Consider the following 24,057-nt stretch of genomic DNA (forward strand, 5'->3'; position numbering starts at 1 on the left):
GGTATGCTTAAAGAGCAGGAGAAGACTTAAAAGCATTATTTGGGGACATGGATTTGCTAAAGTCTAATCACTTCCAAGTGATTAGATACCAGGAATTTGAGCTGAACCCTGGTATTCCTCATAAGAAAGACAAGTGGGATCGGAAGCTTGAGACACAGAGTCACACTATGGCATAGGTAAGTGTCCAAAAGGAGATAACTGCTTGGGAGAGGGAGCAAGAGACAAGCGTCAGAATTCCAGGAATGAACAGGAACATGTCCCTTTGAAACACACCTTTTGGGTGTTTGCTCCTATCTAGTTTAGGATTTTAGGCACTGTATTAGCATTGAGGATGACACACCCTCACCCACCTTTATAAGACACTATTCCTGTTGGCTGGAGTTTATTGGCCAGTGGTAGACGCAAGCTAGGCCAGAGTATCTCCTCTGGGAATTCAGAATTGAGATAATCTCTCCATGTGGTTAAGAACTATTTGTACCAGTAAAGCTGGAGGGGAGGGAGACTGTACATTTTGGACCAGAGAAGCAGAGATGAGACACAAGAGTACTGATGGCTCTAAGACCCCAGGTGTCAGGCCTCTGCTGTCTGCCCTTGGGTTCTCATACCCTCCCCCACTCCAATATCCTTAAAATAATCTTCCTCTTCTATTTCTGACTTCCAGTCACTTGGGTTGTTGTTACTTGTAAAAAAAAATCCTAGATAATATAGTTGTTGTTCCCAAATTGTGTGCTGACGTGCCAGGGGGCACTCATGAGTGCTCTGGGGTATTTTAAACTTTTGAGGAAAACCCGTGCCATTTGCTTGATACTACATGATTACTATCAAGTCTGCACCTAACTAAATAAATGAAATAGTTAGGTATTTTTTTTGGCCAAGGGGTGTGGTGAAAAAATTATCAAGACACTAAGTCGGTGCTGGGAACTAAGAAAATCTGGGAATCTCTGTAATTCCGTCATTGAGTATTTCCAGTTACTCTAGTTAGAAATACTAGATTCTATTTCTAGTTACTCTCTTCTTTCATTTGGTCAAGTTGCTGTTACACTTTCAATATGTTTCTTTCTGCATGCTGCATGCTCTGTGTAGGTGAAGACTGTTGGCTGACCATTCAGGAGGAGCAGACGAGGCAGACTGAAGAGACTCTCAGGAAGATACCTGAGGGACTGATGAGAAGTACTTAAGTTCAGGGTGACCATCTGACGAACGGACCAGATGAGTCCAGTGGGGGATCCAGGATCAGGGAGCAGAGGGCTCCCATTACAGTGTATACACTCTGGTGAGGGAGTTCATCCTGTGTCCATCAGGCAGGTGATGAGCAAATCTAATTGAGAGTTCACGTTTAAAGTTATTTAAAAAGCAAAAACCTACTCATGTTGAATTTTTTGGTTTGCAGTACATTCAAATGAAAGAACAAAATATCAGGTCAATAATATATTGACATATTTTGTGATTATACTGGGAGAAAACTAATATGAAGCCCATTTGCAAGATACAATTTATAAATCAAAAGATTAAATGTGGCTAAAACTTATTTTACAAAGAACATACCGCTTAAAAAATGTGGCTCAGCTTTATTTTAGCAAAATCACTGACAACACAATAAAAAGCCAAAACCAAAAAGACATTTTTAATTACAGTGTGAGCTGAAACGTCATATTTCTTTATGAATTCAATTTAAAAAAGAAACCTTTCTGAAGTCAGCCATAGGCAGGTCCTAATCCACTTTTAAGTCTTTCCCCACCAGCATGGCTGTCACGGGATGCATACTTGCTTTGTGCTGCTGGTAGGCGCGGATGGCTAGATCATGGGATTTGTCAAAGGCAGCAAGATCCCTTCGAAAGAAAGAACAGCCAACATCTCAGATTAAATTGATGGATGAGGACAGAGGTGGTAGCCAAATATTTAACAAAAGTACTGATTCAGGAACAAGAGGGGAGGAGAGACTTGTTGGAACACTGTACTTGAGTAGTGTAGAAGGGTGGCCTTAACTAGGAGGATGGACAGTTCATTCAGAGTTCATTATGCACAGTATTAATAATCCTCATCTATATTTGGGAGTGACTAAGGTTAAGACAATAAAACCACAAATCCACAGTATGAGATTAAAATTACTTTTAGACCTGGGCTGTCCAGTGCAACAGCCACTAGCCACTAAATTTCAAATTATGTAAAATACAATAAAATTAAAAACTGATCTCCTTAGTCATTCTGGCCACATTTCAAGTGCTCAGTAGCTCCAAGTGGCTAGTGGCTACCCCACAGGACAGTGGAGATCTAGAACATTTTCATCATCACAGAAAGTTCTGTTGGATAGCGCTATTTTAGATAGAGACTCAGACCCATTAGGCAGACTGATCTTATTTCCTAAATAATTGTGGGAATTCACTTGGGAATTCTGGAAGATTGGCTCCCCGATAGCATTCATGCTTCATTGACTTTTTATATAATGCTTCTAAAAAAGCTAAAAAACTATGTCCAATTTTAAATATTTAGAAGCATTAATTCCTATTCCACAATTCTATCTATAAACTTTAACAAGTTTAAAAATATCCATCACATAGATTACATTTTCTAAACAACAACAATGAAATCCATTTAAGATTTTTCTTCCCCACTCCTTCTATAAATTAAAAAGCACAGAGCTTGATTTGGTTCTTACTTAAATAAGGGCCGTGTGAACTTCATTCTTCCTTGTTCAGTTGCCATTTTCAAGGCCAAAGGAATTGCATCCTCCCACTTGGACTGAATGCAGAGCCGTAACCATCTGAAAGGAGGGTTTTTAATGCGCATGACGTAGGAAGTGAGGAGGAAGGGGCAGGATGCGACAGGTACGTTTGAAAAGGACTTGTGTAATGATGAGTAATCCCCTATTAATTATATTGCACACCAGTTTATATTATATTTTTACTCTGAGAATCTCAAACCCTTCTATATACAACTTTACAATTGGAGAAGAGAAGGACGAGGAGTTTGTTCTTGAAACAGACCGTAAGTTTTAACAGGTCCGGATTCTGTAAGTGCTTACGTACCCTAGAAATGCAATTTCTGAATGAATTAAACTTTGACTTAAGCCCCAGACCATAAAGATGAACATAAAGCAGAACCAAAGTTTTCTCATGATTTCTACTGATGAGTCATTCAGTTGGTTGTGGAAGACAGTTTATTTACCACTGACTGCCTAACTCTATTTTTTAAGGCAAGAGAAGTTCAGAACAAACTCTAACAAAAAGATGAATACTATCATCTTACAGACATTCCAACTCTTCCTTAAGTACCACTATAATTATTTATATAGACGCAAAAAATTATTTGACAAGGATTTCTCAAGACTCACATGTCTCACACTCTCTTTTCCCTTTCTCCATCTTTTAAACTAGCTTTCTACTTTCTTCCACAGAGACAAGTTAAAATGATGTACCTGAATCGTATTTCAGAATTGTTAATGGCATTCAAGTTGTACACCTCTTGCATTCGCTTTACGTGCCCCAATGGAAGAGGTGCCTAAGAGCAAAATAAAGAAGCATAACATATCATTTCAACAGGATTCCTGGGAAGAAAGGAGCTGGAGAAAAATTCTTAGCCAGATTAAAATCCTAAATATTTTATAATACAGAAATAAGTTAGATAAAAGTAAAAGAAACAAACGCACACTAAAGGAAATTCTGTGCAAACTTATTCTGGATAGAGATGTTCTACTGAAAGCAAAGGGATAATTTGTGAGGTACTTAGAGAATTAAATGAGAATATTGTGTTTATTGCTCTCCTCAAGACTTTTTGGTACATATAAATATTAACTTTTAGACCCTTTCCAGAGTCTTTCAAGTTCTCCCTTATACTTTACGTAGCTTCAATTTATTTACATTCTCCGGATTAAATCATAGTTCTTTAATTTTTCCCTCATTGATCCTCCCCACCTTTATTTTTGTATATTTCCTCTGAAATTCCTTTTAAATTATCTACATCCCTAAAAAACAGCAGTTCTTAAACTTCTGTATTACAGAAACGGCGGGATATGACAGGTATGTTTGAAAAGGACTTCCGTAATGATAAATAATCCCATAATAATTGTATTGTACACCAGTTTATGTTATGCATTTACTCTGAGAATCAATGCAAAATGAGAAATAGGATTTTAAGGCAACAGGAGCCCGGCTGAAGTAAGAGAGAATCAATGCTTAGTGAATCAGGTCATCATGGTTTAAGAATCTGATGAATAATATGGACCCTTTCCTTAGAAAAAATATATCATTTACCACATAAACACAAACTTTTATATACAATTCAGGGGGTTCATGAATGTCCTATGCTCACCCTAACCCATGCTAAATAGGAGAACAAGTCTAGGTGAAAGAAAGAAAGAAGATGAGTTTAGTTTGGACCAAGCAGAGAGTCTAAGGCGCCTGCGGCATGCAGGCAGAGGTGCCGCTAAGGAGATGTTAACTCTCCCCTCCAACCACAACCTCTTTGCTGTACAACACACTCACCCCACGCTAACTAACCATCTCTGCTCTCATTAACTGTTTCCCAAATTATTTAGTCTATAAGCCTCCTTATGGGCACGCTCAACTCCAAGTTCACCATGGTAGGGCAGCCCGTTAAAGCCACATCCTAGGCTTCCCTACTTTCCCCAGTTTTTGCCATGCTTATTACCAAGTCATCCTCATCATGTTCTCTTTCTTCTGTTCCCAGGCCACACAGCAGTAGTACAGAAATTAAACTGTGATGACCTGATTCACTAACATTGACTCTCTCTTATTTCGAGTGGGCCCCTGTTACTTTAAAGCCCTATTCCTCATTTGACATCAATTATATAGGAAATTCTGTTCCAAATCTTCTCCATCTCTCTCAAGGTTTTCGTACCCTTTAAGTAATGTAATACTTAAAGACTCAGTCATTATCTCCCTCTCAGAATGCAGCATGTCCTTCCACCTTCACGTACTCTTTCAATTACCTGGGTTTAAAACCTTAAAATCTACTTGGATTCCTTCTCATTAACCCTCAAATGCAGTCAGTTATAAAACGCTAAGCTTTCATCTTATCCAATCTCTTATCTGTCTGGTTCTTTCCACTCCCACCAGCTCACTACATCATATCCTGTACTGCAAGTCTCCAAACTACTAACTTCACCACTACTACTCCTCATGTCAATCCAACCTTCACATCACCAGTGGTTTTCACAACCTACCACTTCATCAAATGACTCTCCTGTCAAAAATCTTAAATCCTTTCCCACTGACTGGAATAAGATCTAAAATTCTTAGCTTAGCATTCAAGACTCATCACATCTGATCCCTACCAGCCTTAACCTCTCTACCTTGCTTTAATGTTTCCTCCTGCAACACTGGGCAGATTCCTTCACTTGCTGCTCCCTGCAATTTGAATTTCTACGCCCCAGCTAACACTGCTCTGCTCAAATCAAGTCCCATTCCTCCAGAAACTTTTCCTTGATTACTACAGTTGGAAGGAATTCTTTCTTCACTAATTAGCTGTTTTTCTCAAGTGATATCTAAAATATACCAAAACAAAAACCCCAAACTCATTGCTGTCGAGTTGATTCTGAGTCATAGAGACCCCATACGATGGAACAGAACTGCCCCATAGGGTTTCCAAGGCTGTAGATCTTATGCTACAAAAGTAGACTGCCTGCCACGCCTGTCTTCCGAGGAGCTGATGGTGGGTTCAAACCTCCGACCTTTCGGTTAGCAGCCAAGGGCTTACCACCATGCCACCAGGGCGCTGCACCTAAAATATACCTCCTTTTATTAATAAATTTTGCATGTCTTATCTTTTCTACTAGATTATAAGCTTCTTGAGGATAAGGTCTATTTTTTCTTATATAGTTTTGTATTCAGAACAACAGTAAACATAGTAGGCATAGGAATTCAACAAATATTTTTTTAAATAAATAAATGAATTTTATAAATTATTTTTTTCCATTTAGTTTTGTTCAGGTTGGGTTCACTGTAAATGCTGTGCCTTTATGCCCATTTAGATTTCTAATGTGTTGAGCTAGTACTTACTTTCTGGATCATCTGTGCCAGAAACTCATTCAGCTGATGAGAAGAGAGATCTTTCAGGTCTCCTGCGCTGAATGAATTCAAATCATCTTCTTTGGCCTAAAATAAATGTTACCTGGTTATTTCCAATCTTGTACAATTTAATAATATTTATTGGTTTATCTGACATAAAAGTAATATATAAAAATTAGGAAAAATACAGAAATACATGGCTGTGTAAGGTTGTAAAAAAAATAAATAAATTTAATCCTTAGCTACTTAAATCATAATCCCGAGACTGAATTACTGTAATTTAGAAAAGTGGATATGACTCCTAAAATCTGCACTACTTAAGAAAAATTAGACTATTAATAAAGGCTGGAGGAAACTTTTGACATCCTTTGTACCATTCAAGACATATAGATTTCCAAAGTAAAGAAAATATTATAAAAAGCATGACAACTGATTTATAGGTCAATTAATAAATTTGGATAAAGGATCAAATTGCATATTCTTTGCAATATCACACTAATAAATTGATAAGGCCACAAACTGATGCTTCCTTTCAGCCCCACACATTCTATTTTCCCTATTTAATCTTGGAAATCATCTAAGAAAAATAAAAGTGGGTCTGTGCTTTTCAAAATTAGGATTTACAGCCACAGATATCTGAGGATATGATTAAGGAATATTAAATAAGTATTTTAAAATCTTTTCAGTTAAGAGCTTTTTCAAACTATTATTTTTTTAATTTATAAGAGATACATGCAAATGTTAAAAAAATTAAATAGAATAGAATGAAAAGCTCCCTTGTTTTTGCTCCATCTCCAAGTCCTATTCCTCAGTAACCAATATTAATAGTTCCTTGCATATCCTTACCAAAGAGCCCCGGTAGGACAATGGTTAAGTGCTCGGCTGCTAACCGAAAGGCCGGCAGTTCAAATCTATCCAGTGGCTCTGTTGGAAAAAGACCTTGCGATCTGTTTCTGTAAAGACTTTAACCTAGAAAGCCCCATGGGGCAGTTCTACTCTGTCACAAGAGGTTGTTATGAGTTGAAATTGACTCCATGTCACCTAACGGCAACAACAAGAGTCTTACGGAAAATTTACTTTAAAAAATACATGCTATTTTGCATCTTCCTCCCCTTAATATCAGAACCCAGCCATCTTTGTATGTAGAGGATGCTAAGAAATATGGTTGGATAAACTTTAGTTTCAAAAGGTAACACCTAAACTCGCTGTAGATAATAGGATTATTCCTAAATTTTTTGTTTTCCACTAGAGAATTATCCAAGACACATACTCACTCTAATTTCCCTAAAGGGTTATGCTTCAGTATCTGTTTAGGAAGCTTCATAAAAGTGAACAAAGTTACGTGTCAGAACAAAACTGCCTCGATTCTTCCCACACTAACAGCTGGCATTAGAGGTCACCGAAGATTGTTTTGTATTTATCTGGTATTTGTAACTGCTATATTTGAAGTAATATCTTATAAATGATTTATGAAGAAAATAAGAAAGGTAAAATGCACATATTTTTGCATTATTTTTTAAGCATGAAAAGAAGCAAGAAAAATCAGAACTACTGCTGTCAATGTCAATTTTTTTCCCCCCATGAAACTTAATACATTGGGGGCTTGTAGAGTATCACCCTGGAAACATTAAAAACAGGACAGAAATAGCCTTTGCAAATACAGCTGTTCATGAGTAAGGTACACTCCTTCCCCATCTTCACGAGTAGACATATTTGTACTATTTAAAAGGAGTAAAAAAAACCCACATTACTACTCACATCAATCCATCTTTGACTTAAGGCAATACAAGCATTTGTCAGAGTCATATCATAACTGCAAAGATGAAAAAATACTAAAGATTAAATTTTATAAAATGCACATGCTTTCACATAAATGCAATTTTAAAGTTACAGAACGTACTTAAATTTCAAAGTAAAGAACTCCAAGCAATGGAAATAGAAAATCTTTTACTTGACTTAATTATCTGTAATAAATTGAACTAACTTATGCTTATCATTATCATGGAAATTATTCTTTTGGCCTCAGGGTTAAGGTCCAAACACCTAAGAACTCTAATCACTAACTAGTAACAGATTAAGCAAGGCATAAAATCCTTTTAGATATTTTGAGGCGCTCTAAGGGCTTAACTATTAGCAGAAAGGTTGGTGGTTCAAACCCACCCAGAAGCACCGCAAAAGAAAGGCCCAGTGATCTGCTTCTAAAAGGTCACAGTCTTGAAAATCGTATGGAGTACAGTTCTACTCTGCACACGTGGGGTTACCATGAGTCAGAATCGACTCAATGGCAACTAACAACAACAAGATTTAGGAGAATGAGAGGGAAAGTATTACCAAGTAAGTACTTACTTGGGTTTTACAGGCGGCAGTCCAGGAGAGTACAGCCAGGCATTCCAATCAACTTGATTGAGGATATCAACCTGTGAACAGTAAGAAAAATACCCAGTTTGCCACAGAACAAACCTTTCTGTCGGAAAAAAAAAATCTAAAGCAAGCTCTTAGGTCCTCAGATCTGTAATTTTGTCTACACTGGTATGTCAAGATAATTTCTAAGTTCCTTTCTAAAATAAATATGTATTGATCAGTAGTGTTCTGTTAAATAATTAAAATAGGAAAATTAGGCATACACAAAATGTATATACCGAATTTTATACAAAATAGGAAAATTCTACACATTAGTTCATAAACAGGAAGAAATGAGAGCTCGAGTCTTAAAACAAATTTTATACCAATATTACTATTAAGTAATTCAAATCAGCATAATAAATAGCTAACAAATAAAGCTGTATGGGCATGAAAAATAAGAAAGCTTTTTAAATCCAACCTTATCTTTAAAGTGAGAATAGAGGAAATCCTTCCAGTCATCAGTGGTTATGCTCTTGTAAGAAAATTTCTTAACATAAGCCTTTAAGAATCCTAGGAAAACCTCTAAGAGTGTAAAAAAAAAAAAAAAAAAAATCAATTAATGGAAAGGTAAAGGTAATTATTTAGCATGTTTGTGCTTGGCATCATGCTATTAACCATGGAGAACAGAGAATATTCAAAGACTAGGAAAACCAGTGAGGGCTATAAGAGTAAAGAATGTTCAAAGAAGCAGGTAGGACTTAAGCTGGGCCTTAAAGAATACATATAATTTGGTGGAAAGGAGAAGAGAAATCCTAACTAATCCAACTTAGAGGGATGACACAAATGAAGAGGCAGAAAAGGAACGAACAACGCAAGTTCTAAAAGCGATGACCCAGGCATGACTAAACAACCCAAACCCACTGCCTTCGAGTCGAACAAGACTAGGTAGGAGGAATGGGTTCAGCTCACGGAGGACATTCAAAGTCAAACAACAAAGGAAAACACTTAAAGGCCCATCAGTAGGGGCGGATTACATAAATTCAGCACATCTATATAATGATATACTATAATGGCATTTAAAAGTATGAAATGGAGCTCATGTACTGACATGGAAGGAAGTATGTGAAATTATTGTTGAGTAAAAAAAACAAAATGCAGAACATACAGTATGACTTTTTTTGTAATTAAAATAACTATAATATTTATTTGTCTGTTTGTTTATTTAGACTTAGAAAAGATCTGGAGCCACACACACACAAATGCTGACACTGGTTATCCCTCGGGCTGAAGGACCTTCCCTTGTTACTCGTAAAGTCTTATACTGTACAAATTTTTTCAGTAAGCAAATGCTACTTTTTTGATTTTTAAAATACAGATGAGGTTTCTAAAGAGTCAAGAAGCAAAACGAAGAACTCAGGTTCTATTCAAGGTTTTATGTAGAGACGTGGTATTAGAACACAAAAAAGATTTGTTTGGCAGCCACATACAGAATAAACTGGAAATAAAAAACACCAGTTTAAAATCCTTCCTTATTTTTTACATTACTTTCAAAAAGAACAAAAAAATCTGAAAATGCCAACTACTTGCCTGGTCCTCCAAGAAGTTGTTCGAGATAAAAGAGTAAAGCAAAGCCCTTCTCATAGGGAACTGAAGAATATGCTACATCAGGGTCCACATCCTTCAGATCAATCACAAGTTTGGTAAAAGGACCTGTTTCCCCAAAAGTCTTTATCTGCAAGACATAGAAGTGGATGAATGTTCATATATGAGGACTGGTGTCACCACACAAACAAGCTAATACGCAGTATTACTTCACTCAGTGGCATAACTTTTTGAGAAGTCTAGAACTTGAACAAACTTAAGAGACTGGAAATAGTAGGATATGTTGGCATAAATTTCCAGAAGTCTATTAATGGAATGGCTACTTGTTCCCTGATATTTCTTGCCCAATAAGAGCCTTTATTCTTATAAAAGACTAGGAAAAGGTCTGCAATGCCTGGTCAGCAAATATATATACGTACATATACATACATATGTATATATACATAAATATATATATATATTTCTCAAATAAAATTCAAACATAGTAACTAATGATATTAATAGCAAAAGACCCAAAGAGGTCCTGCAGCTCCCAATTCAGACAATGATCACTATCTTATACAGGTATAATGAATGACATTTACCGATACAGTAATATACTGATACTAGCATGTGCTTTGGTCTCCACATCTATAAAAATGACTTTGCTGCTACTTTGTAAAGATGCTTTACAAACTAAATTTTTAACGTCTATGAATTTTGGGTGAATGCTTTTTAAAATATGACTCATTTACCGTATTCTGTAGTTCTCTCCATCCTCCCAGGGCATGAAAATGTCTGAACTTCTCACCAAACAATCGTCCACAAATGTGGCGTTCCAAGTACACAGTATGTCCTTCATTTAACCTGGAAAAGAAACAAACAAAATCAAAACACTGACACAGCTGAGGGGAGGCAGCATTTTAACCAACAAGATGTTTTCTTTTTTTTATTAAAAAAATTTTTCTTATTGTATTTTAGATGAAGGTTTATAGAGCAAATTAGTTTCTCATTAAACAATATACATATTGTTTTGTGACATTGGTTGGCCAACCCCACTACATGTCAACACTGTCCTCTTCTTGACCTTGGGTTCCCCACTACCAGCTTTCCTGTCCCCTCCTGCCTTCTCATCCTTGCCCCTGGGCTGGTGTGCCCATTTAGTCTCATTTTGTTTTATGGGGCTGTCTAAGCTTCGGCTGAAGGGTGAACCTCATGCGTGACTTCAGTACTAAGCTAAAAGGGTGTCCGGGTGTCATAGTTGCAGGGTTTCTCCAGTCTGTCAGACCAGTAAGTTTGGTCTTTTTTTGTGTGTGAGTTAGAATTTTGTTCTACATTTTTCTTCAGCTCTGTCCAGGACCCTCTATTGTGATTCCTGTCAGAGCAGTCGGTGGTGGTAGCTGGGCACCAACTAGTTGTACTGGACTCAGTCTGGTGGAGGCTGTGGTACTTGTGGTCCATTAGTCCCTTGGACTAATCTTTCCCTTGTGTCTTTGGTTTTCTAATGTATTTTCTTTTGGGCTTTTCTACAGATTAAAGCAATTGTCTGAGCAGATGGCCTATGTGCTTCCCCTGCAGCTAGTTCAGAACAATGGGAAGTCCAGCCCAGCAGAGGGCAACAGGGAAAATTAAACCATGGTTCTGTTTTTTATGTGTCTAGGTAGTAAAATGTACCTTCCTCAGAAACTAATAACAAGCATAAACTGAACACCTACAATGTACCTAATACTGTGACAACTGGTACAGTATTAAAAAATTTTTTTCCGTCTATCTTGATGATAACACAGAATAACAACATATACACAGTTAGGAGTGGTGGAATAAAATCAATCAATAACATGAATCAAAAAGGAAAAAAAAAAACTTACCAAAAGTGATCCCAAGTTTTGTTGGTCACTAGATTTCCTGTCCAACTATGAGATATTTCATGTGCAATAACCTAAAGGAAAAAGAGAAAGTGATTAGTGGGAAAATTTATTAACTTAAAATAATCCATTCTTTAGGCACTCTAGTTCTTTCAATTCCATTGTTACTCCATTTTTTAAACATGTAAACATTAGCTAAGATATTCAGGGGTTACTCAGTTTAGCAAAAAAAAAAAAAAAAAAAAAAAATTATAATTTAGCCAAAGACAAGAACATATGGCTTAGTTAAAATAATTAGAAACAAAAATTATTTAGAAAATATTAAATTAAATGGATATATAACTCCATTAGAAAATATTTCATAAACATATGAAAAGATTGAACCATACAATTTTCTTAAATCTGTTAATTAATTGTTAATCTAAAAATACCTTACAACAAAGATCCCCAAATTATCTCTTTTAACCATATCCTCAACATAACAATACAATGAATATTTTAAAATCAGTTGATTTAATACTTGTTGAGAGTAAGGCCATACATAATAAGAAACTTTAACTTACATTGGAGAGTGACTTGTCACCTGCCTAAAACAAAAAAAGGAAATTACTTAAGTATTTCAGTAAACATATTACAGACTTTATCTAAAAGACCACCTATTTATTTCAATGTCTAATCTAGTAATCTAGCATTAATGACCCACTGTATATCTACTATGACACTCCAAAACATTCAAAAGAGATGTATATTCAGAAAACAAACAAACAAAAAATGCAGGACTCAAAAAGAGCAGAACTCTTTCTCTAGGTAACCCTAGGGAATTTTTTCCAGTACAAGGAGGGCCAGTATAGTTGTCTCTAATTAACTTCTGAGAAACATTTCTCCTCCATTTCTTTCTCTCCTTATTATCCACAAAATACTAAAGAAAAGATTATAGTTTCCTATGTCTCCTGTGGTTTATTTATTTAGCTGTTAACCTATTACTCTCCTGATTCTAGGAAGTATTTAAAGTAGTTTGCAAAAGCATATAAAATACATCAACCTATTGTGGCCTAAAAAAACAGAAAATCCAAAAAACCCAGTGCCGTCAAGTTGATTCAGACTCATAGCGACCTGATAGGACAGAGTAGAACTGCCCCATAGAATTTACACGGCTGTAATCTTTATGGAAGTAGACTACCATATCTTTCTCCCTTGGAGTGGCTGGTGGGTTCAAACCACCAAACTTTCAGTTAACAGCCCAGCACTTAACCACTGTGCCACCAGGGCTCCTTTGTGCCTAATCCTTTCCTATATGTGGCATAGTGAGTTTTCTACCAGTGCTTACATGGCAAATGTGGAGTCCCTAGGTGGTGCAAATGGTGAACACACTTAGCTGCTAACTAAAGGACTGGCGGTTCGAGTCCACCCAGAGGTGCCTAAGAAGAAATACCTGGAAATCTACTTCCAAAATATCAGCCATTGAAAACTCTATGGAGCACAGTTCTACTCTGACACACACAGGGTTGCCATGAGTCGGAATCGACTCCACAGCAACTGGTAACTGGTATATGGCAAGTATAAATGGTACAGGTTGTTTGTCTAGAAACATAATTCATCAGTCAATGGTGGTTACATAGCCTCCTCCCTCTTCAAAACATCAAAATCCAAAACACCTTGAACATAATATTCTCTCCCCTCAAATGGCCAATTTATTTTCTTTTGAAAGATGAGATGATGATAATAACCACAATAAGCAATAAGAATTAGAAACAAGGGTTATACGAACAAGAGAAAAGATTTGTTTTTACATTATTAGGAGTCTAAGGTTCTTCGGGCCTAGGTTATTTTTGAGAAGCCTTATTTCAAATGAAGAAACATTTACACTTACCAGTAGAGTAGGAGTTACAAAAGTAAGGCAAGGATTCTCCATGCCGCCAAAAGGGAAGGAGGGTGGCAGGACCAATAGGTCATACTGCCCCCATACATACGGTCCTCCCAGATCTTCTGCAATTTGAAGCATCGATTCAGTCTGAAAAATTAATGTGTATATATGTATGTCTTAATTATTACCATAATAAATTTCTTAGAAGTGTATATTGATTTCTATGAAGTTTATGAATTAATGATGTTTATTTTAAATGAAAATGATAGGAATCTAGCAACTAGAAATTCATATAAAATATGTTTGTTTGATTCTTTTGCTAAATCACTTAAAATGATTCTATTCCCATGCTCAAAATCTTAAACCTATTGTCTACTACAATTGTTAAAAAGGATAACTATGTGACCAACCTCAGAAAATTCGTAAGCAGACTTTTCCACCTGCTCTTTCTCAGACCATACCAATGTTCTTGGACCAATTTGCCTGCAAAATTAAAAAGCTTAGTAAAAAAGAAATTCAAGGCCAATTGCTACTCACTTAGATCTAGGGAGGATTTAAAGTACTGTACATAAACCCTTGCAGTAGGAGTGTGATTTACCAGGTACTTATGGGAAAGGGATGAGGTTAGCAGACTTCTTTGATATAATGCTGCTGTTTTAAATGCATAAATAGACATGCAGCTCTAAAAGGAGGCACAGTCTGGATTAAATGAGAACTGAGATATAAAGTGCCCCTAAAGGTCAGCTTACTGGCTCTAGTTAAGACCTTTAAGGATCTAGTTTCCTCCCTCAATCTCACAACTGCAGAAGCTGCAGAAGAAACAAGTAGAACTATATATCACTTGCATGGTGCTGTTGTTATTCTTGTCGTTTGTTGCCAACGAGTCGATTCTGACTCATGGTGACCTAATGTGTGCAGAGTAAAACTGCTCCATAGGGTTTCCAAGGCTGTTATATTTTGGAAGCAGGTGGCCAGACCTGTCTTCCAAGGTGCCTCTGGGTGGGTTCACACTGACAACCCTTAGGCTGATAGTGGAGAGCTTAACCAACTGTTTGTGCCACCCAGGGACTCCTTGTATAGTGCTACAACTCAAAAACATCATTTCATCTAAATTTCATTTTTAAAAAATTTATGCAAAACTGAACCCCAAACAAGAAGACTTTGCCTCGGTATACTGCCCCAGAGAGGCAGTGGTCTCTACAGCAGTGCTCCCCAAACTTTAATGTGCATATACATTATCTGGTGAACTTGTTAAAATGCAAATTTTGACTAAGTAGGTCTGGGATAGGGCCCAAAATTTACACTTCTAACCAATACCCAGGTGATACCAAAGCTACTATCTGCAAACCACACTGTGAGTAGCAATATAATCAGTGCAATCCAATATAAATTTACTGACAGCCACAAATGTGAGCTGCACATGTAATTTTAAATTGTCTCATAGCCACATTTTTAAAAAGACAAAAAACAAACCCCAGATGAAATTCTTCTTAACGATACATTTGATTTAATCTAATGTAACTAAAATATTATCATTTCAACATGCAATCAATGCAAAAATTATAAATTATTAATGAAATATTTTACATTCTTTTATTCATACAAAACATTAGAAATCTGGTGCGTATTTTACACTTACAGTACATCTTCATTTGGACTAGCCTCAATTTCAAGTGCTCAACAGCCTCATGTAGTGGGTGGCTGCCATATTGGGCAGCGCAAGTCTATACTGCATGGGTTCTGAAGTCAGACGGCCTAGGTTTGGGTCCTGGCTCTGCCACTTCCTAGCCGTGTGACTCTGGGCAAATTAGTAAAACCACTGAGCGTCAGTTTCTTCATTGGTAAAATAGGGAAAAATAACAGTATCTTCTCCGCAGGGTTGTTGTGAGGGTTCAATGAGAAAATGCACTGGACTTGTCACATAATAAGAGCTCAATATCATCAGTTGCTATTGATAATTATTATAATTATCATTTATTGAGTACTTTTTATAGGCCAGGAACTAAACTAGGTGCTTTATAGATACTAGGTCTGTTAATCCTCACAAAAATCCTTTGAAATATATTATTATTTCTGTTTCTCAGGGGAAGAAAAATAAAACTCAAAGAGGTTGCTGAGTTGCCCAAGGATGTAGGTAGTAACTGCTGGAGCTGGAATCTGAATCCGTGTTTGCCTGACTTTTCTGCCACCTCCACATTTCTGGCAATTTAAAGAATATGACCACTACAGACATTCTTAATTCTCAGTCATTTAGAAATATGAACAAACAGAAAATTAAAAAGGAAGGGAACTCTAGCTACTGGTAAAACTTTAATAAAATATCTTGCATTTCTATAATATTTATAGGCTTCAAAATGCTTCAAGATGTTTTATACCCTTTGTCTCACACAACCACTCTGTGAGTAAAGGCAGAAACAATTACAACTTTGAGGATGAGGAAATGGAGGTTCCAAGAAGTGACTTGCTTAAGCTTATGTTAGAATCCAGATCTTTAACTAAAGGGAAAAGCAAGCTCATTCTACAATACTTGGAAAATCTAAGGGGTAATTGATAAAGACTTTCTACATTTTGCTCACATTTTATAATTAAATTAGAGTTTTTCTGGAGCTGTTATTTAATATCTGGAGGAATACCCAAATGAGATGCTCGAAAGCTCACCTGCTTTCTAAAGCTCCGACAACTAAAGCAATCAAGTAGCAGGGTATCGGAACCTAGAAGGGGCAAACACACACCGCACATTTTCATTAGTGTTTAAAAAGGTTCCAGAATAAGACAATTCATATTTAAAATTAAGTAAATTCCCTTTCAAATCTCCAAATATTAGTATAGATGACTTTCCTTTTGTTTTCTCAAATAGTACTCATTTGCAAGAGCTCATATAATTCAAAATTGTAAAACATTTCAAAATATCTATTTTCTTTTTATTCTACCAGGAAGGAACACTCCCAACATGTGAAAAACATGACTGCACATAGTATTACAAGGTACATTTCAAGCATTTTTCAAAAATTAACCCATAAGAAGGCAACTGTGTTTTTTTCTTTGGTTTTAAAACACTACTGGTATATTCTAGAGACACAAAAAATATTCCAGCAATAAGCAGATGCCTAGGTTATGGGAGCCTGGAACTAATTTTCCTGGGTTTTAAGAAGCTGGGGTGGGAGCAGAATTTGCTCATTGTGGTTCACTTACGTGTTCTATTAAGATGGATTAAAACACACACACACACACACACACACACACACACACACACACACACACTCATTCGAGGTCAAAGATACAAGCCAAATTACCAGCTACATAGAACTTTTAACTTAAAGGACTGTAGTAAGTGCTTTTTTGCTATAAGATAGCTCTTCCATTTGTAAACTCTAAACAGTCACATTCCTGCAAGCCTACGCAGGTGACAGGGTGACTTAAAGGAATAGGAAGCTTGCTACAGACTGGAGTGAACAGAAAATGGAATCTGCACTTACTCTCTACCATTATTATCCAGTAACCTCTTTCCCCAGTGCAAACTCTCTGTAAGTAAAAAACTTTTTTTTTTCATTTGTACTTTAGATGAAGTTTTACAGAACAAACTAGCTTCTCATTAAACAACTAGTACACATATTGTTTTGTGACACTGGTTGCCAACCCCATGATATGTCGACACTCCCCTTCTCGACTTTGGGTTCCTCATTACCAGCTTTCCTGTCCTCTCCTGCCTTCTGGTCCTTGCCCCTGGGCTGGTGTGTCCATTTAGTCTCATTTTGTTTTATGGACCTGTATTTTGACTGAAGGGTGAACCTGAGGAGTGATTTCACTGCTGAGCTAAAAGGGTGTCGGGGGGCAATGCTCTGTCAGACCAGTAAGCCTGGTCTTCTTGGTGTGTGAGTTAGAATTTTGTTCTACATTTTTCTCTAGTTCTGTCCGGGACCCTCTGTTATGATCCCTGTCAGAGCAGTCGGTGGTGGTAGCTAGGCACCATCTAAGTGTGCTGAACTCAGTTTGGTGAAGGCTATAGTACTTGTGGTCCGTTAGTCCTTTGGACTCATCTTTCCCTTGTGTATTTGGTTTTTATCATTCTTCCTTACTCCAGACGGGGTGAGACCAGTGAAGTATCTTAGAAGGCCAAACCAAAACCAAACCCATTGCCGTCAAGTCGATTTGACTCGTAGCAACCCTACTGGACAGAGTAGAACTGCCCCATAAAATTTCCAAGGAGCGCCTGTTGGATTCAAACTGCCGACCTCTCTGTTAGCAGCTGTAGCACTTAACCACTACGCCACCAGGGTTTCTGCTCACAAGCTTTTAAGACCCCAGATGCTACTCACCAAAGTAGAATATAGAACGTTTTCTTTATAAACTATGTTATGCCAACTGAGCAGGATGTTCCCTGAGACTATGGTCCCCACAGCCTTCCACTCAGTAATTCAGTCCCTAAGGGAGTTTGGATGTATCTATAGAGCTTTCATGACCTTGCCTTGTACAAGCTGTGCTGGCTCCCCCAATGTTGTGCACAGTCTCACCCTTCACCAAAGTTACCACTTATCTATTGTCTATTTAGTAGAAAACAATCTTTTAAAAGTACAAAAGAAAAAGGAATAAAGAAAACAAAAAAAAAAAGCTGTTTTTTTTTTTTTAATTTTGAAATATTTCAAAAGCAATTTTGCTCTTTGAATGGGTACAAGCTACCTGAGTTCACCACTAACTAAAACAAAAATCTAGACCCTGTGATCTTACTTTCTGGTTGAATCTATAGATTTTCCTGCTTGTGTCCTTGGGGTCCGGTGCTTCTCCATCACGAATAGCACTCATTAGCGCCACCAGTTCTTTAGGGACAGATACCTAATTGAGAAGAAAAGCAATTTCCAGTTATAAACAGAAGGTTATATGGATCTTAAAATACACATCTAAAATAACTTTTTTTTTTTCCTTCTTGACTTTGTGTATAATACACAAACTATGAACTCAAAAAGGAACCCTGGTGGTATAATGGTTAAGTGCTTAGTTGCTAACCGAAAGGCTGATGATTTGAACCCACCAGCTGCTCCATGGGAGAAAGATGTGGCAGTCTGCTTCCTTAAAGATTACAGCCTTGGAAACCCTATGGGACAGTTCTACTCTGTCCTATAGGGTTGCTATGAGTCGGAACTGACTCAACGGCAATGGGTTTGGGTTTTTTGTTTTTTTTTTAAATGAACTCAATGGGTAAGTATCCATCGGTTTTGTAAATTAGCAAAATGTAAAACTACCTATCTACCCATATTAAGAGCAGAGTTTCAGAGAAAACTGGGTTAAAAGTCCTGCTCTGCCACTTACTAACTGCATGGCCATGGGCTAATGATGTCGCTGAGCCTCAGATTCACCATCAAATGAAGGTAATATATCATAGGCTTGTTGCAAGGAACAAATAATGTAAATGAAGAGCCTAACATTGTGCCTGGTAATGGTAGCGACATCTCCCATTCTCCTACACACACCCTCCATAAAAGATTCAAAGTATGCTATATTCATTTTAGGACACAGAATACAGTTTTGGACAATTTTATATTTTATATAAACACTTGGAGCTACAAATAGAAGAAACTTTTAAGGGTGATGACTATGAAAACTAAAACTTGTTGCCAAAAACCGTGAAATAATTTCCTCTGGAAACTTATATGGAAAGATCCTTATGGAGCAAACCATATGGTCACTTAAGCGCGCATTCTAATTTAGCAGCCACGATTCTGCAAGTTTTATTTCTAATAAACGCCAGAATGAAGTGCTAACAAGCACACATTCCAGTAAGTGCCAGACTTTCACGTTCTTCTTGCACGGCCCAGGACTCAGAGGTATTACTGAGGCAGGCACATAATTAGGTTAAGCACTAGTGCTACAACCACCATAGATCTGAAAACTAGAAACACTCAGGAACTAATCTGGTTGAGCCTCATCCCCTCATCTGGTAGTGAAATGTTTTATAGATGAGACAATTGTGGTTGTGAGGTTATATGACCTGTCCAAGGTCTAGGATACAAAACAAAATCAGTTGCTGTTGAGTCAATTTCAACTCATAGTGACCCTATAAGACAGAGTAGAACTGCCCCATAGGGTTTCCAAGGAGCAACTGGCGGATTCGAACTGCCGACCTTTTGGTTAGCAGCCAAGTTCTTAACCACCGTGCAAGGACTATCAAGAAGTTAGCTCAGGAATAAGCTGGAAATACATACACAAAAGTCTGCAACATACGCACATTAGGATACCCAGATAGCCCTGGTGGTGTAATGGTTAAGCACCCGGCTGCTAACCAAAAGGTGAGGGTTCGAACCCCTCAGAAAGGCTGTGGGGCAGTTCTACTCTGTCCTACAGCGTCGCTATGAGTCGGAATCAACTTGATGGCACACCACCACCACAACAACATAGTGGATTTATGGAAACTTTAATCCTGCAAATGTCAACTTTTAAAAGTTAAAAAAAGTTCTTCCAAAATTCTTGCTTTTAGGTCCTGAATTCTGAATTTCTTTTAAAATCAGAACGGTATCCATTTCCTTTTCTTACACTTACAGTGTTCAAAATTGCATTCCACAGAAATTCAAAATGAGGCCCACAGCCTCTTTTTTACATATTCCAGATAGACTCTGAGTAAAATATTTCTAGCTGTAAAAATTCCAATCACTATCTCTCCTTATGAATTATGCCACATTTACTTGTATGGATCAATTAATTCAGTTAATAATTTGTGATATTCACCTCTGCGCTGTAGGTTAATTTCACAGAAGGAGTATCCTGGCAAGGAAGAATTGCTCTGCAGTGGATGGCCTAGGAGGAGAAGAAAAAAAAAAACAGAAATGGCTAGTCTCCATTCTTATAAATCAAGTCATTAGGAAATCATTAGAATTGTAGCATTATTCTTAGATATGTTCTTTTTAAAAACAAAAATTACATTTCACATTTCGTGAGATCTTTTAAAGCAGGAAGTTGATTTGTGAATAACAAGATCTGATTTTCCATTTTAACAAGTGGTTCAGCCCTCAACTTCCAGTTGAAGAATGAAGCAAACTGGTAAGCAGAGTTTCCTATTTTACGCTCTGAGTAACAGCAGTGTCCAACAAGAAGCTCCTAGCAACTCTGAAAAAAACAGGGTTCTTTAGTCAAATAAATTTGAGAACTATGGCATAGTACCTCCCTGTCTTGGAGAGTAACTAGGCACATTAGCCTGCTGGAGGTTCTGAAAAGACCTACAGAAAAGAAACCTGCTGGACTTCTCACATTTATTTTAACATTAAACCCATTTTTCTCTGGTTAGTTACTAACATTTAACAGGACTCCAGTGTTATAAGGAACACAACCTGAGAAATATTGCTACTGTCTTGACATTTTTAACCTTGCAGCAAACTTTGAAACTAAAAACAAGGAAGAAAAGGAGAAAGAAACAGTCTCCCTCAATATAATCTAGACATGATCATATAATATATAAAGTGTTTCTCTGCTTCCACATCAAACTGTCATAAACACTGGTTCGATCAAGAAGAATGGCCAGAGCAGCCACAATTTTATACCCTGGCCAGTCTACAAACACGCCGGTGTTGATTGCTGGCGAGCTAAGGAACCCCGGTATCATTATACAGGCTCTACTGAGTTTAAAGGAATACTGATAATAATATCCCTCTCTGAAGTTGTTAGAAATCCTAGGCATACTTCGTTCCACTACAAACTTTTTTAAAACCCCTAAACTCTAGCCCTTTTCATTTCAGATCTAGCAGATTCCCCACAAGTATGGGCTCCTGAATGACCTCTTGATAGATTATATAGAACTAGAAGGACCACTTGATTCTCTTTCCCAAAATAGAATTCTAGGACCATGTCTCTAGAATTCTTTAATTGTCCCTAGTTACATTTGGCACTGCATGTATTTCATTGTATGAGACCAAGTATACATAGAGAACAACTGTAAGAAAAGTCATCGAACAAAATCACATCTACATGTTTACTACCAACTGTAATAATTCATTAATTTATCTGAGATCTCTTTCCTATATTTCCAACACTGCTGCAAATATGAAATGGAATAATATATTCAAAACTCATATATTTTGTGATTCACGCATCTTTCACTTCTTGCCAACGTTAGCTTGTGGACATTCTGTAAGAAATACTGCCTGAAATCCAATTTTACAAAAAAACAAGAGAGTGCACAATTTGTACATTCTTGCCAAGAGCATCACATCTCTTCCAGATTAATGAACTAAGTGTTCTTAGATTATTTTAATTGACAATAGAAAGTAAACATGACTAATTAATGTGCTAATATTGTTTTCTTTTTAACAGATACGTTTAAATTTGAGCCTACCACAATATCTATCATACATGAATATGGGGAGGATTATATATGCAAAATACCTAGCACAATACTTGGAAATATAGTAAATGTTTAATGAAGTGAGCTTCTTTAACTGTAAAGTATTCAGTTATTAACAGAATTAAGCAGCCCTGGTGGCACCATGGTTAAAAGTGCTCGGCTGCTAACCGAAAGGTCAACAGTTCAAACCCACCAGCCACTCTATGGAAGAAAGATGTGGCAGCCTGCTTCATAAAGATTTACAGCCTTGGAAACCCTACGGACAGTTCTACTCTGTCCTACAGGGTCATTATTCAACTCGACAGCAGTGGGTTTGGTTTGGTTTAACGGAAGTCTTTTTTTTCCTCAGAAGATAGTTTGATACTTTTTATCCTTGTAATAGATTACCTCTAATTATATGACTGTTTATCCTTAGTTTTTAAACAGAAAACAAAAATAGTTTAAATTATCTCATTTTAAAGGCACATTTAATACATTTAAATAATATATACATTTGTAAATGTGTAAGAAAAAAGCTGGAAAGGCTATATACCAAACTCAGTGGTGATTACTTCTGGGCAATGGTGCCTGGAAAGGGTTGGGGAATATGATTTTTCACTTCCCGCTTCTTTGCTGCTAGCGTTTTTTATAACAAATACATATTACTTTTGTTTTTTCCTTCCATTTTATGACCATTTTTTTGAGTGCCCACTTTGTGCCAGGTTCTATGCCAGGTGCCAGAGATATAAATACGATTAAGATACACATCATGCCCTGGATGGTCCAATCTAGGTAGACATACTCTCAAAGTAAAGGAAGCTTATTTTTTAATGCAATATATGAATGTGTTAATACTGAGAGATATAGATAAAGAATACATATATACTGTTTTTATAACATAATATAAAACACTCCATTAGGTAAGACTCACATATCCATATAAGACCACTGTCCATTTTGCTTCATTAAACTACATGTCTTGGGAACTTTCTGTATAACAAATCATTCCAGAATCCTTTTTACCTGGCACTGACTAAAGAGATACGGGTGTCTCTTCCCAGAAGTTTGCTCCGGAGAGAGCCACTGAAGAGCAGTAGATTTTGGAGATGTCTCAAAAGAAACTTCTATAATGACTTCTTGATTTCTGTATGAAACAAATAAATATATTAGTAGAATATAATTCCATCTCTGAGGACAATTAAAAGATAGCTAAGATTTGCATTCATAATACTAAATAATATAAACAATTCTGTGGGAGGTCTCAAGGCTGGGGGTCATTTGTTACTGACTAAGTGAGCTCTAGGAAGGCCGCCTTCTAATGTAGCTGTTTGTCTCCTGGTGTTCGTACCTAAATGTCAGCCTGTGTGTCTCTTCTACCCTATTGTGTTAACTGCTAATGAAGCCATAACAGGAACTGGTATCAGTCAAGTACCCCACTGTGTGACACCTTTTCGACAGTGGGAAAGTGAAAGAAATAATTTTGGAATCTTGACTACCTCAGTGATGGGTGTTAGAGCAGTGCTGGTCTGCAAACTGCTGCTGGTGTGCAGTAAGTCAAGAAACTGAGAGTAACCTTTCAGAAACTTTTGTAGTCATTTTTATGTCTGTTGACTCTAATAATAAAAATGTGTGCTTACATTTTGTTTCTCTTTTTTAAATCTCTTCTTATTAATTCATTTTCATTGTATTTTGCAAAAGTTATCAGCCTGAGATTGGAAATAACAAAAACTGATCCATCACCAGAGATCTTTGAATGCTGATAATGAGGAAATAACGAGAACTTTGGAGACCCACAGACGCTGACTGTGTTTAAATCCTGCGAATAGCGCTTACTGGTGCTGTGTACTTGGGCAAATTATTTGACCTTCCTATACTGTAGTTTCTCCATCTGCAGAATGAGGTTAATAATATCTACCTCCCAAGTTATGCTGGGGTGTTTCTTTCCATTTATTAAAGGGGAAGAGAAGGCATGAAAACACTGGCCACTGAAAGGTACGGGTAGATCAGCTTTGTTCTAGGCCAATGGTTTTCCACCCTTTTTCCCTCTCCAATAAACACACCAAAATCAAAACC

At 37.0% G+C, this 24,057-nt stretch overlaps 1 protein-coding gene across 2 annotated transcripts in view; it reads right to left on the bottom strand.

Annotated features, from left to right (window-relative positions):
- Nucleotides 1-1,552: 1,552 nt before the first annotated feature.
- The window catches only part of LTA4H (leukotriene A4 hydrolase), a 42,619-nt gene continuing 20,114 nt past the window's right edge, over nucleotides 1,553-24,057 (bottom strand). For both annotated transcript variants that reach the window (XM_004381242.3, XM_023735730.1), the window contains 17 exons: nucleotides 23,008-23,128; nucleotides 20,397-20,465; nucleotides 18,405-18,509; nucleotides 16,338-16,390; nucleotides 14,090-14,162; nucleotides 13,686-13,826; nucleotides 12,379-12,402; nucleotides 11,819-11,889; nucleotides 10,706-10,817; nucleotides 9,957-10,101; nucleotides 8,848-8,951; nucleotides 8,373-8,443; nucleotides 7,785-7,839; nucleotides 6,018-6,113; nucleotides 3,416-3,498; nucleotides 2,657-2,761; nucleotides 1,553-1,829 (listed from right to left, as the gene is read on the bottom strand). In XM_004381242.3, coding sequence (XP_004381299.1) covers nucleotides 1,712-1,829; nucleotides 2,657-2,761; nucleotides 3,416-3,498; nucleotides 6,018-6,113; nucleotides 7,785-7,839; nucleotides 8,373-8,443; nucleotides 8,848-8,951; nucleotides 9,957-10,101; nucleotides 10,706-10,817; nucleotides 11,819-11,889; nucleotides 12,379-12,402; nucleotides 13,686-13,826; nucleotides 14,090-14,162; nucleotides 16,338-16,390; nucleotides 18,405-18,509; nucleotides 20,397-20,465; nucleotides 23,008-23,128 — 1,546 coding nt within the window. In that variant the 3' untranslated portion in view covers nucleotides 1,553-1,711. The remainder of the gene's footprint in view (nucleotides 1,830-2,656; nucleotides 2,762-3,415; nucleotides 3,499-6,017; nucleotides 6,114-7,784; nucleotides 7,840-8,372; nucleotides 8,444-8,847; nucleotides 8,952-9,956; nucleotides 10,102-10,705; nucleotides 10,818-11,818; nucleotides 11,890-12,378; nucleotides 12,403-13,685; nucleotides 13,827-14,089; nucleotides 14,163-16,337; nucleotides 16,391-18,404; nucleotides 18,510-20,396; nucleotides 20,466-23,007; nucleotides 23,129-24,057) is intronic.

The sequence above is a fragment of the Trichechus manatus genome, unplaced genomic scaffold, assembly GCF_000243295.1.
Source record: "Trichechus manatus latirostris isolate Lorelei unplaced genomic scaffold, TriManLat1.0 scaffold00081, whole genome shotgun sequence".
NCBI classification, from domain to species: domain Eukaryota; kingdom Metazoa; phylum Chordata; class Mammalia; order Sirenia; family Trichechidae; genus Trichechus; species Trichechus manatus.